The sequence below is a fragment of the Rhinatrema bivittatum genome, chromosome 9, assembly GCF_901001135.1.
Source record: "Rhinatrema bivittatum chromosome 9, aRhiBiv1.1, whole genome shotgun sequence".
In the NCBI taxonomy this organism is placed as follows: Eukaryota; Metazoa; Chordata; class Amphibia; order Gymnophiona; family Rhinatrematidae; genus Rhinatrema; species Rhinatrema bivittatum.
In genome coordinates this window covers 164,894,409-164,908,927 of record NC_042623.1, presented here as the reverse complement: position 1 = coordinate 164,908,927, position 14,519 = coordinate 164,894,409, and the positions used below count along the sequence as shown (strand labels likewise).

The 14,519-nt window shown below is 39.9% G+C and overlaps 1 protein-coding gene across 1 annotated transcript in view; it reads left to right on the top strand.

Moving 5' to 3' along the window:
• Positions 1-1,694: 1,694 nt before the first annotated feature.
• AIRE (autoimmune regulator) overlaps positions 1,695-14,519 on the top strand; it is a 114,502-nt gene continuing 101,677 nt past the window's right edge. Inside the window, exons 1-2 of the mRNA XM_029617321.1 lie at positions 1,695-1,844; positions 11,482-11,656. Coding sequence (XP_029473181.1) covers positions 1,695-1,844; positions 11,482-11,656 — 325 coding nt within the window. The remainder of the gene's footprint in view (positions 1,845-11,481; positions 11,657-14,519) is intronic.

The window sequence follows — 14,519 nt, the reverse complement described above, 5'->3', positions numbered from 1 at the left end:
CCTACAGCACTATCACATCGTGATATCGTAAACTGAATGTAAATAACTTCTCCTCAGCTTGGCTGGGTATGTAGATTAGGCATTCAGCAGCATAGAGCTGTGACATTAAGAGAAGATAGGATTCCCTTTGTGACGACTCACTGCAGGACCTTCAGCAAGTTTTAAGCTACCCGAGGCTCAATCTTTTGTTCCTGGGCTAGCATATAACCCATTGTGTCTCATGCAATGCTGTGATCATCGATAGTGTTATAAAAATCATAAAGAAAAAGAATATGGAATGGTTATTAGGATGCTTTAAGATCTTGTTTGCCAAAAGTGCATCATTTTTATTTTTATTTATTTATTTGTATTTTTCTATACCGGCATTCACGGAGTTCGTATCATGTCGGTTTACATAAAACAAGGGGTGAGAAATACATTATAACGTAAATAACTAATAACATAAGAGTATACATTAAAAGTAAAACAAGTGCATGGAAGAAAAAGTTACAATAAAACGGGGGTCATTCTAACTGGGATTAGAGTTAGAGGAAAGATAAAAAGTTTAACAAGAAGTAAAACATTGTAGTGATTGGTAGATAGTGACTTTCAGTTTAATAGAAAATGTTCAGTAATGCTGCATTTGATGGTAGTGAATCTTTAAGGGTCCGGAAATCATTTCTTTAACACTCAAATTACCTAGTTGGCATTTACATGAAACATACAAGTATCTTTAATTCAACTTCTGGCCACTGATTTCGTTTTCAAGACATCTAATCCAAACCATAGTTAGTTGGTAAAGCAGTTAAAATGAGTATTTCTGGGTTACAGATACATTGTTATGCTTAATTTAATTAGTTTAATCATATTTAGAGCTCCAGTCAAAAATAGCAAGGTTATGCTTGAATATATATTAACTTAAGAGATAGGGAAGCTGATCCTTGCATCCTGACTGGCTGTTTGATAAGGGTGTTTTATGGGAGGTTCTCTCTCCCTGTGTAACATTAAAACTGGCATGAGTAAAGAAGTGTCAATAAGACCTGGAATCCAGTCTGCAGTTCACTTACTGTCAAGAAGCCAGTGAGTACTGGGCTCAGATTGTCATTTTCAGTGTCTGTATAATAGCCTGCAGAAAACCAGAGAGACTTCCCAGTGATTGCACGTCCTCAATGAAACGGATCCTGCCTATCCAGTTACAGGTGAGCAGAGCATCATGAAAAAGAACAGGTGAAAGCTGTGTGTTGTGTAAGATGTGAGAAGAGAGAGCTAGCAACTCTTCTGGTCCTAGCCTCAGTGATATACTGAATGATACAAAAGCACTGACTGCAAGGAAGCCCTTCCACCACCAGTTCTGGCCTCTCCCAGCAAGAAGTCCTAGAGGGAATGGTATAAGAGTATTGATGCAGGAGTATACAAATTCTTCTCTCTCATACTCTCCTAGTATCAATCTCTTTAAAAAATGACACAGGACATGGTTATAAGGCATTAAATAGGAGTATTGATTGTGGAAGATGATGTAAAAATGCTGCCTGTTGGATGGAATGAATCTGTTTTCCAGAGGAGATAATGAAAGAGCCCCAGCTGTAAGAAATGTTGTAATGTAAGAGGCTTACACTGAGGGACATGGAAGGAACATTTTGTGTTGATACTGGTAGGGTATTCAAGAATGAAAGGCTTTCATCTTCTCATACACATAAACATTGATTTCTTGCAGGATGTCCAGGTCTGACAGATTTTTTGTTGATGGAGACCTGCGTCAGCTGCTAAAATTGCACCGTACGGAGATTTCTATGGCAGTAGATGATGTTTTCCCACTGTTGCATGGACTTGCAGATCATGATGTTGTCACAGATGAAATGTTTAAGGTGAGCAGAAAAACAAGTGTAAATTCTTTACGTGTTGTAATAATAATCATGGATTGCCACAAATCAAAACCTTTCCATTATTATTATTATTATAGTGTATCTAATATATCAAAGCAATGCATAGTATTAATAACATATAAAAAAAAGTAACAGTCAGATATTATGGTCCTCATACACACTATTAGTATAATTGTAGAACTATTGCTTTTCTATATTTTCTTGTTGTGATGCAATCCAGTGTCCCAAAAAATATGTAGGTCCCACAAAACAGACCAGAAGGTGGTCTGTCAAAGCCAGAAGGCATATATTAAAACAAGACAGACCAGTTGCCTTAGGAGGGTGTGGACCCGGGCAGTCTTACTGTTTCCCTTCTTCTTGGTCAGGGTGAAGGGGGGTTCAGCTATAGCTTGGGGTTCCTCTAGGGGAAATACCAACTGTCCAATGGGCAGGAGATGGTTTCTGAGTACCGTTTTTACTGATCCTTCACCCCATTCTGGCCTTACCCGGTAAACAGGAAGGTTGTTCAGTTTTTTTCTGTCTCACCTTCAGGTTATAATGATGCTTGTTTCTCTGCATCAGATTGTAGGCAGACTTTGCAGACAAGCTACAGGCTGTCCCCAACTTTCTTTTAGCTTCTTCACATAGCTTTGAAATGTCTGAGGTAATAACCCATAATGAAAGCCCAAGATATAGATCACTTGGCAACCAGGCCTCTCACCCAAACAACAGAAAATAGAGTGAAAACCTTGAAGCATCATTATATGTGCAGTTGCAAGCATGCACCAAATAGTTCACATACTGGCTCCAGTTCCTCTTTTGAGCTGGCTTCAATGTCCCCAACATGTTTAGAAGTGTCCTGTTAAAACTCTTGCTGGGGGTCTCCCTGGGGTGATAGGGAAAGGTGGGTGACTTCCTAAACCCAGTCACCTGCAACACCTCTTTAATGAGTCTGCTTTCAAACTCCCTCCCCTGTCAGAGTGTATCTGGGCTGGGAGTCCATAGTTGAAAAATAACTTCTCCCATAATATTCGGGCAACATTCTCTGCTTTCTGGTCCTTGGTGGGGTATGCTTGTGCAACCTGTTGAAATGTTCTGTCACAACCAAAATGTTCTCTTTATGCTGGGAGTCCATTTCTAAATTCAAGAAGTCTATACACACCAAGTCCATAGGACCTTGACTAGTAATGTTTACAATTTCTGCTGCTCTGTGCGATAAGTTCTTTCTTTTTATACAACTAGTACATTGCTACAATGTTTTTCAATGTCTTGTACTTGTTTAGGCCAATAAAATCTGTCCCTCACCAGTTGTAGTACCCTCTCTGCCCCCATATGCCCCATATCATTATGGAGGGACTAACACAGTTCTGTAATTTTTGTGGTTAGCACAGTTGTTTGGGATGACCCAAATTGGTATCTTTATTTTCTCTGTACAGTACCTGATTCTGCACAAATAGATGATCTCACTCTCTGATTAGCAACCGAGTTTCTGGTTGGCTCTGATGGGCTGCTTGTGCCTCTAGATTTCTCTCCTTGATCCCTAGCACATCATCAATTAAGGGATCAGTCTGTTGTGCTTGTCGAATGTCCTGCAAAGTCAATCGTGGCATGTTAGTGGAGACCAGAGACACAACATCACAGCAGGCAGGGGAATGCTGTGAGGGAGCATCCCCAAGCTGTATGCAGCGCAACATCAGTTCTCAGTATCACCTTCACTACCATTCCATACCTGGTTATACATTGCTGCCACTCCAGTCTCTGATAAACTATATCAGTCCCCCTGGGTAGTGTCACTCCTGTGGGTCCACTGGGACAGTGCATCCATGTCCCTGTTTGCACTTCCAGGTTGGTCTCGGACCCAGGAACACCCTGTGAGGTAAGCAGTCAAGGGGGCATTACATTATTCTCTGCATCAACGGCAGGGGGTGGCAGGAAATTCGAATCAAACAGTTACCAACAAGGGCCCTGAACTTGGTGGTTGGTGAACAGATAAGTATGGGAAAATAAGTGTGGGAGCTTGGTGGACAGACTGGATGGGCCGTTTGGTCTTTTTCTGCCATCATTTCTATGTTTCTATGTTTCTATAAGTTTCTAAAATCAGGAATGGGGTAGAAAGATGGTTATGTACCTTTTCAAATAATACCATAACATGGGCACACTCCATGAAACTAACAACCAGTAGATTTAAAATAAATTGTAGAAAGTACTTTTATTACTCAGGGTACATTCAAACTGTGGAATCTGTTGCCAAAGGATATGGTCAAGGCAACCAGCATAACCAAATATAAAAGAAGTTTGGGCAAGTTCCTAGAGGAAAAGCCCATAAAACATTATTAGCCAGGTCGACTAAAGAAAGCTAATGCTATCCCAGATGCTTATACCATATGTATATGGAGTTCTTGTGTGGGGGTTAGGTAATTGCTTTAGCTTCCTCAACTATGCAGATGATTCTGCACAGACTGTCAGCTGCAACCCCATATGCCACTGTGCTTGCCCCTTTTTTATTATGCATGCATTTTTGCTGAAGAGCGTGGTGAACACATTGCTTTTCAGCCATTTCACTGATAGAAATCCCCACCCTCTTTCCTGAACTAGCACATACAGCATCTCTTTCATAAGGATTCTGTGCCTCTGTCCAGCATTGGTAGCACATTTAAGCTGTCCTCCTTTCTCCATCACAGAAATACATTTCCCATCTGCTAAATACACTTTATCTTTCATACTGGGTCAATTTTTGCCAAAAGATCTTTATTAGTTATCATATGGCTTGATGGTCCTTAATCAATATGCCATTCAGTTACATTACTGCTCCCTGGGAGTTTAAAAGTGTACTTACAGAGCAATTCAAGGTTTCCTTGGCTATTTGCACATTCAACTGCTGCTGTTAATTCAGCTAATAGCCAATGGCTCTCATGTTTCAGGCAGTTCCTTTTCAAATGCCCCACATTTCCTCATCTCTTATTTTGTGACCATCCATCAGCTTTACCCCTTTTGTTTGTTAGAATTCAGCCACCTTCCCAGACACCCTGGCATTGGATGCTTAACATGTGGCAGAGAGCCACCATGGAGTGCTCTGACATGCGTGTAACCAAGACCCAGTGGAGGGATGCATAGGTGTGTGTGCTTATCTGTGCACACAATTAAGTGTTCTTTGATGGGAAAGGTAGGTAGTCATCCCAATGATGATGTCACATGCTCCAGATCATATAGCATGCCTGGACCTGGACTCCTTGCCTTGGCAACAGGTTCCATTGGCCTGTTCCTGGCCCCTGCCTTGCTCACTATGTGCCTGGTTCTGGATGCTGCCTGTCTCAACCTTGGACTGTTCTGGATTATACCTGCTTGCTGCCTGCTTCAACCCAGGACTGTGTTGGATCTCACTTGCCTGCCACCTGCCCTTACTCTGGATCTTCTGTCAGACTCTGTTGCTTTCTGCTTGATCCATTCAGTGCTTGGACCTGGACTCTCTCTGCCCATGGTCAAGGTATATACCTTGTTCTTCCCATGCAGTATTTCAGTTAGCTTACCATGCAGGGATTCATACCACCTAAAATCAGTCTGAAATGGCTTATGGAGTGGCCAGGAGGTATATGCTCCCTGACACCAGCAAGGCCTGCCTGCCTAATACCATGTGAGTAATTTGTGCTCTTTGGTGCTGTGTTCACCTATCAGATGTTCCCCTTCTAGATAAAACAGTTTGAAAACCATTTGTCTCTCCTTCCCCAATGCAGAGCTGCCTCATGGTTAATTTCTTTGTCTCCTGTGGTCCCTCGTTTCTGTGAACAAATACATTTCTGAGTTTCCCTTTCACGTAGTCCAAGGTTAATTCACCTTCTAGTCTGAATTCTAATGCATTTATTACAGCATCATATGTATCAGGCAAGCTACACAGTAATTTTGCAGTCTTTCAAATCTTCCATGAATCTCAGTCTCACTGTGATTTCTAACACGTCATTAATATGTTCCAAAGTTTCTTGGAATTCATTCAGTTGTACACTGTATAATATGTGAAGCAGAAATAGTTTGCCATTCAAATTATACCTATCATACAATCTCAGGCTTTCCTTATCTATCCTATGGTGGTTTATTCACAACAAAACATAAATTATACTTTTAGTATACACATTTTTGTCATCTATGTGCATTAAAGGCCTGATTTTCAAAGCCATTTATACTGTAAATGACTGTTACAAAATAGCCCAGAGCTCAGTGCATGTAAAAGTATAATCCCACCTGGATGGAGCACATAAAATATGAAAGTGTCTGTTACCTGAGTGAATCAAGGTTCAGTCTTTTGGGGAAGATTTAATAGGAAAAGTGGGTCAAGCAGAATGTGTAGTGGACCCAGGCCCAGAGGCTAGGAGTGTGTACAAGTATCCATGGCTGGATAGGGCTCTCACCATTGAGACCCCCTCAGACTACTATAGACTTCTTGCTTCACACCCGCAATTACCAGAAAGTGTGACTCTCTCCAAAGTATATGCCAAACAAACAAAATTTGTATTTTCTGATATAACTCCCTCTTAATGGTCCTCCTGAAATACAGAGGCATGCTGTAGTTCTCAGGGCCTTTTCTCTTCAAATTTTCTGTCTCCTCTCAATTTATTACAAAAAATATACCCGTGTATTTCACTAAATTTTATCTTCAATTTTTATTTCACAAACCTTTAAAACATAACACATACCTAATTATATCATCCAAACACACCACATTCACTCACACATCAATACACTATTAAAAAACTAACAATACAAACTTATTGCACTTTATCAATACTATTGCCACATTCCCTAGTATACAATATACACATACTTTGCTTCTGTTAATTACCCCAATTTTCCACCATCAATATTTAACACAGAATTCCTCAATACAAACTTATTGCACTTTAACAATACTATTGCAAACATTCCCTAATATACAATTCGTTTATAATACGTAGTTAACATTGCAATTTCTTTAATATTGTCCCATCAATATTGCAATTTCTTTAATGTTATCCCGCAATTTCTTTAGTGTTATCCCGCAATTTCTTTAATGTTATCCCGACAGGAAGCTCCTGTTTCTCCCAACTGGTTTCTTCAGGGGATTTTGTTCATATAGTAATTTGCAATGATAAATCTCAACTCGATTGCCCAAATCACAGCACTACCGGAAACCTTAAAACAAAAAACATGTACTAAATGAATACCTATTACAGCAATGCCATTCCTTCTAATAAATATTTTTTAAAATATGATAAATATTTTGAGAAATTGTTAGAAAAATATTAGAAAAATATTTGAAAAATATTATATTTCCCTAGTCATCATTATCAACAAGACTGCACTTACCCAAGCTGCTATAGCTCCCATTTAAACCGCTACATATCACTTCAAGAACTGCTTTACCATTGTGTATTTCATCAGAAACTGCTTTTCATCTCTACAAATTCAAAAATACAATCAATATATACAAACTGCACAATATCATCACATAACCAACTCTCCATTTTTTAGCCATTATACCAACCTGGAATTTATATCACTATATCATTCCCTTATATTCTCATACAAGTATTTCATTGTCCATGCCGACCATTATTCCATCATGTTGTCCTCTGTAACAAATAAACCACCTTTAATCTATTCTGTCCAAAATACTACCATAAGGTTTTCTTCTATCCAAAACCAAAAATCACTTACTTTGTTACATTTAAACCTCCTTACTTCCAAAACCACCATATTACAGGGCGTCTCTCCTTTGCAGGAAAACGCCACGGCTGCGCATTACCAACTTCCTGTTACCTGTTCCTTTTCAAGTTTTCCCGCGCCTCTACAATACCCTAAAATATCGCGACATGATAGTTCCAAATTGTTGCCTAGCAACCGAGACGCCAAGATCAGAAATAAAAGGGAATCATAAAAAAATGCTCCACTCTATCTCTTGATTGAGACCTCCTGGTTCCACAGTACCCCACTTATAAATAAAACGTTGTTCCTTTTGGGTTAAGACTCTAGAAACATTGCCCCCACGTTGCAGCGTTAGTTGGTAAAGCACGCAGAACCTCAACTCTTCTACCTTGTGTCCCTTCTTAAGCCAATGAGAAACTAATGGGGCTTTGTCTTTTTTGATCCTAATATTGCTAATGTGTTCCAATATTCTAATTTTAATAACTCTCTTCGTCTGACCGACGTAAAATAACCCACAGGGGCAAGTGATCATGTAGATTACCTGTGCCGTTTTACAATTGAAAAATTTTGGTAAATAATAAGTTTCACCCGTGGATGGAAGTAAGGAGGTTTAAATGTAACAAAGTAAGTGATTTTTGGTTTTGGATAGAAGAAAACCTTATGGTAGTATTTTGGACAGAATAGATTAAAGGTGGTTTATTTGTTACAGAGGACAACATGATGGAATAATGGTCGGCATGGACAATGAAATACTTGTATGAGAATATAAGGGAATGATATAGTGATATAAATTCCAGGTTGGTATAATGGCTAAAAAATGGAGAGTTGGTTATGTGATGATATTGTGCAGTTTGTATATATTGATTGTATTTTTGAATTTGTAGAGATGAAAAGCAGTTTCTGATGAAATACACAATGGTAAAGCAGTTCTTGAAGTGATATGTAGCGGTTTAAATGGGAGCTATAGCAGCTTGGGTAAGTGCAGTCTTGTTGATAACGATGACTAGGGAAATATAATATTTTTCAAATATTTTTCTAATATTTTTCTAACAATTTCTCAAAATATTTATCATATTTTAAAAAATATTTATTAGAAGGAATGGCATTGCTGTAATAGGTATTCATTTAGTACATGTTTTTTGTTTTAAGGTTTCCGGTAGTGCTGTGATTTGGGCAATCGAGTTGAGATTTATCATTGCAAATTACTATATGAACAAAATCCCCTGAAGAAACCAGTTGGGAGAAACAGGAGCTTCCTGTCGGGATAACATTAAAGAAATTGCGGGATAACACTAAAGAAATTGCGGGATAACATTAAAGAAATTGCAATATTGATGGGACAATATTAAAGAAATTGCAATGTTAACTACGTATTATAAACGAATTGTATATTAGGGAATGTTGCAATAGTATTGTTAAAGTGCAATAAGTTTGTATTGAGGAATTCTGTGTTAAATATTGATGGTGGAAAATTGGGGTAATTAACAGAAGCAAAGTATGTGTATATTGTATACTAGGGAATGTGGCAATAGTATTGATAAAGTGCAATAAGTTTGTATTGTTAGTTTTTTAATAGTGTATTGATGTGTGAGTGAATGTGGTGTGTTTGGATGATATAATTAGGTATGTGTTATGTTTTAAAGGTTTGTGAAATAAAAATTGAAGATAAAATTTAGTGAAATACACGGGTATATTTTTTGTAATACTTGTCAGTGTTAATACCTGTGGTAGACCCAGGATAATTTGATTAATATACTCCTCTCAATTTATACCAACACAGATCACAGCAGGCCCCGGGGTGTCCATCTGTCTCCCACTGCAGGATCAGGCTCTGCAGTGACCTCATCAGAGTGATACTGCTGCCCACAATGGCCCTGTGAATCATAATGTATTCTGGCAGTTCTATTTTAAGTTATAGGGCTATAGGTGTCTTGAAGGACTGATCAGTGTCAAGACTGCACAGGTGACAAAGCTAATTCAGATTCACACACACTGCTAACCTCAGTTCAACCTCCTAATTTCTGTAAAAGCCTCTTAGAAATCTTTAGTGCTTTTCTGTTTTGTTCTCAGTCAGATGCTCCATCATCCTTGTTTGGAAGGGTAGAATATGTAGAAATGGTCATGAAATACAAAATAAGACATATATATAGAAGTAAGCAAGCAGGACTTTTCATTCACTTCCAAAAATGCTTTAAAAAATTTGTATTTTTAATCTATTTATTAAATGTGTATTATTATTAATCTATTTATTAAATCATTTAAGTAATAATTTCTAATGTAAAGGTTCAGAAATTGTGGTTGAACAGGGTGAGATAGACTTTTTCTCTTTGTAAGGATGATTACATACATATGATACTGTATATCCGGTGGATGACTCAGAGTGCCATTAGCCTCAGGAAATGTGCAAGTTGCTTGTGAAATCTTTTCCCCAGTAGCTGCTAAAAGATTTATAAAGTTTCAATGAAAAAGAAAGCCAAAAATAATCTGTGAGCTCAGCATAATTGTAAAACTAATCATGGATTACCCCAAATCAAAAGCCTTCACACAATAAAAGTGCTCATTAGATACTATGGTCCTCATGTATACCACAGCATAGACAATCTGCCTTTGCACAGTCCAAAAGTGCCTCTTATCTCATTCTATTAGCTGAGTTGGTGTTCCTTTGGATGGAAAGCACTAGGTGAAAACCCAACTCTCCTGAGTGGTAGTGCGAGGATTCCTAGTGGAGCTGGGATCTCCTTATCTCTTTCTGTGATGATAAAAACTGGACTTATAGTGGTAGAAAGTCCCAAAAGATGTTCAAAATCCAAAAATCTCTCTTCTGTCTCTGTGGGAAGGAACTGGTGGTACAAAGTCTTTGCAAAACAGAATCAAACTCTGCCAAATACTTCTCTTCTTCTCTATCAGATCACTGCTGTCCCTCCTTAGCTGGGTGGAAGGAATCACAGCACTTTATCCTGACCTCTCAAGGCAGAGGTGACAATCTGACTCAAGCAGGAGCAGGATTCCCCCCTCCCCCCCCAAAAAAAAGCACTCATAAAAACATACAGCTCTCAAAAATTCCTCTTTACTTCTCCCAAGACAATCCCTTCCAGGAATGAGGGGGTACTGGCCAGGGCAGAGTTTCTTCCCCTGGATCAGTCTAAGGAACCAAATAGGGGATCACTGCTACTTACATCTTCCTTTCAACAGAGCTCTCAAAACCAAAACCAAAGCAACACTTCCCCTGGATCAGGCTGTAGGGCCAAACTAATGGGGGACTCCTGCTACTAAATGCCAAACCAAAAACCACACCTCTCCTTGTGCATATCTTGCTTTTTTAATGCTCTGTTGACCTATCCAGACAAGCCTCTGTGGAGTTACCCACAGGGATGGTCTTCAAATTCTCTTTATTCCTAAATTGTAACTTAAGAGGTTAAGCTAAGGCTAGTTTAGATAGTAGAGACCTAAAGGTGTCTACTCTGGTGAAAACCAGCACTCAGAATATGTAGCAGCGTGAAAGTCACTGATTAGATCAGAATACTTAGGTTGAGAAAGTTGCGAAAAAACCCCCCAGAAGAGATTAAGGGTCCATTATTCAGTGCCACTTAGCCGGATAAGCTGGAAGAATTATGCCCTTCATAGAGCAGGTGTAACTTTGTGAAAATTATGTGTATGTACTAGGCCACTTACCTGGGAATTTTCAAAGTGAATTTATATGCATAAGGTGGTTTTGAAAATTCAGGATTAAGTCTGTGCAGAAAAGGTATACACAGACTTTACCTGAAACACTTCCAATATTGCAGATAATTGTGCAGCAACCTTCTCCCCATTAAGATTGGACCAAATGGGTAAAACTGTGTTCAGCTGAGATCTGTGGGTATAATATGGAAGTTTGGTTAGGAAGAAATTTACTATCTTGAGAAACTAAAAGCAGAAAGTGGCCCTAAATTTTGATGTTAACCTGAAGTCTCTGATCCTCTTGCAGGAGACCCTAAGTTTGAGTGAGCAAAACGGTTGCCATAAGGCCTTTCATGCCCTGCTGACCTGGCTCTTGAGCAGAGACCTATCTTCCATCCAAGAATTCTGGAGGATCCTCTTTAAGGATTATAATCTGGAACGATACTCCAGGCTGAACTCCGTTCAGAGCAGCTTCCCCAAAGGTAGGAGCTAATGGCAATCTTTCATTATGGATCAGAAGGTGTAGTAAATCCAACCAAACTCTCAGGGGAAATTTAGGGAAAATCCAGAGATAAAGGAAATAGGAGAGCTCAGCCCATGTCTAATATAAAGTCCAACAACTATCTTACCTGAATACATCTCTTCCCCACCATACACACATGCAAAATACCACAGGGTTTTAGGACATCAGAAGCAGCAGAGAATGTCTTTTATTGTAATTTCCATCCTACTGAAGCCTGGAAATTGTTGCCCTGCTCTCCTTAGATTAGGCAGTATTGAAGATTCCAGTGTACAATTGCTCTGGATAGATTGTACACCTTGCGCACCAAGTCCACGCCGAGTCGCGCTGCTTTCCCCCGTTCCCTACCCCCCACCCCACCTTCCCTTCCCCTACATCCCCCGCCCTTTCCCCCCTACCTTTTCCTTTTTTTCTTTTCTTGTTTTAGAACTTACTTCAGCCCTGGGGCTGAAGTTGCATGTGCCGGCCGACTACCTGCGCGTGATCCCCCACCCAGCGGCAAATGGCTGCTGTGCCGGGAGCCTCTGACCCTGCCCTGGCCCCTTCCCGCCCCTTTAGTAAAGCCCCTGGACTTACACCCGTCCCGGGGCTTTACATGCATCGCCGGGCCTTTTGAAATAGGCCCGGCGCGTGTGAGCCCGGTTACGTGCGTAAATCCTTTGAAAATCCAGCCCTTACTGTTTCATGATCAATGGAGCTGAGGTGGGCATCCATTAGAGATGTGAATCGTGTCATCGATCGTCTTAACGATCGATTTCGGCTGGGAGGGGGAGGGAATCGTATTGTCGCCGTTTGGGTTTTTAAAATATCGTGAAAATCATTAAAATCGTGAACCGGCACACTAAAACACCCTAAAACCCACCCCGACCCTTTAAAATAAATCCCCCACCCTCCCGAACCCCCCCAAAATGCCTTAAATTACCTGGGGGTCCAGCGGGGGTCCGGAACGACCTCCTGCAATCGAATCGTGTTGTCTTCGGCCGGTGCCATTTTGCGCCGCCATTTTGCAAAAGGGTCGGGGTGGGTTTTAGGGTGTTTTAGTGTGCCGGTTTTCCCGCCCTCCCCCTTCCCCTCCCCCTTCCCCCGATTTACGATTTTTTGACGATAAATCGGGGGAATTGGTATTGTATCGTGGCTCTAACGATTTTTGATGATTTAAAATATATCGGACGATATTTTAAATCGTCAAAAAACGATTCACATCCCTAGCATCCATACAGACATTAGAGACATTATCTCTGTTAGTGAGCACTAGGTCAAGTATAACTCCCTCCCTCGTGATTTCCATTACCATTTGTTTGAACAGAGCCCCTTGCAGAGCATCCACTATCCCTTTACTTCAATTAAATTCTGCAGGAGGGATACTACAGTCTATATCTGGTAGATTAAAATCTCCAACAATCAACACTTCTCCCTTCTTTCCCACCTTTTGGATGTCCTGCTAAATATCCAGGAAAAGTTATGCATATAACTTTACCCAGATAACTCAGTTGCTCACCAGCTCCCTGATTATTGACCTCATAAATGTAATGGCATTTTTTTTAAAGCGGCTCTCAAAATCTCTGCAGACCTTTACTTTATTTTCAGACGAATATTTCTCATCCATCAAAGCACATGCACATCTTTGTATTGCACTAAAAAATCTTTCATTTTAGTTTGAGGTCAGCCTAGAGCTGAAGTCCGCATGCTGTGGTAAGATATGTTCAGTCCCCTGAATTTTCAGAGCAGATCTATGTGTTTAAGTATGCTTTGAAAATTCAGGGGACTTATGTGTACCTTACCATGGCATGTAAGCACATGTTTACATCTGATAGGGAGCAGGTGTAAATGTGCATGTATAAATTTATGTGCATACTTTTGAAATTGAAAGTACACATGTAAATGATTTCCTTGCCCCCAACTCTTTGCTGTACTCATAAAAGTATGTTTGGAATCTCATAGAGCATATTTTTTCCTGTATAAATCCTGGATGCATTTTCAAAAGCTCATTTACACATATAAAAATGAGTTTTATGTACATAAATGCTTTTGAAAATGTGTCCTTTAATTGTAATGTTAGGCCCAGTTTCCCTTGTCCTGTTACAATATACTTTATGGCCCTTGCTGTTATCTGGTGGTAGAAGCTGAAATGTACTATTTTGCAGTATAACATAAAGGCCTGGATTTTCTAAGGTCGCAGACTTAGAAAATATGGTGATAACGGGGGGCAGGGTGGCGAAGTGGGGAGCAGGCCTGAAAAAGCCATCAGCGATCGCACCTCTGCGGTGCGATCGCTGCCGGCTTTCGTACCCAATAGCGCCATCGTAAAAGGTGGTGCTATTGGGCGCAAAACTGGCGGCAAAAAGGGCCTTTACCTTTTCGCCATCAGTGACGTCTTTGCAGAGTCGGCCCCGGTGCCGCCCCGACTCCTCCTCTTCCGGGGCCGACTACGCCCCCATTTAGTGATCGCACGCGAAAAGTCGCTTTTCGCATGTGATTGCTTTTGAAAATGACCTCTTCACTGAGGTAATACATAAAGATAGAAGATTTCATAGAAGGCACAATATATGTCATAAATATCTGCTTTTACTAACCACCAACTAGAGTGAACATGATCAATCTGGGTTAACTGAATCCTATTTAAAAGAAACCTCTAACTGTGTGACAAAGGGTTGCAAATAACTGTCAATGTATTTGGATATAGTTTCAAAAAATGAACCAGGGTCCTGATACAATCAGAGGAAGAAATATAATTATATATCTTTGGTACCAGTTATAGAACAGATATAACCAGATATTTCTGATATAAAAAATCACTCAACTTGTTATCAATTAATTTACAGCGT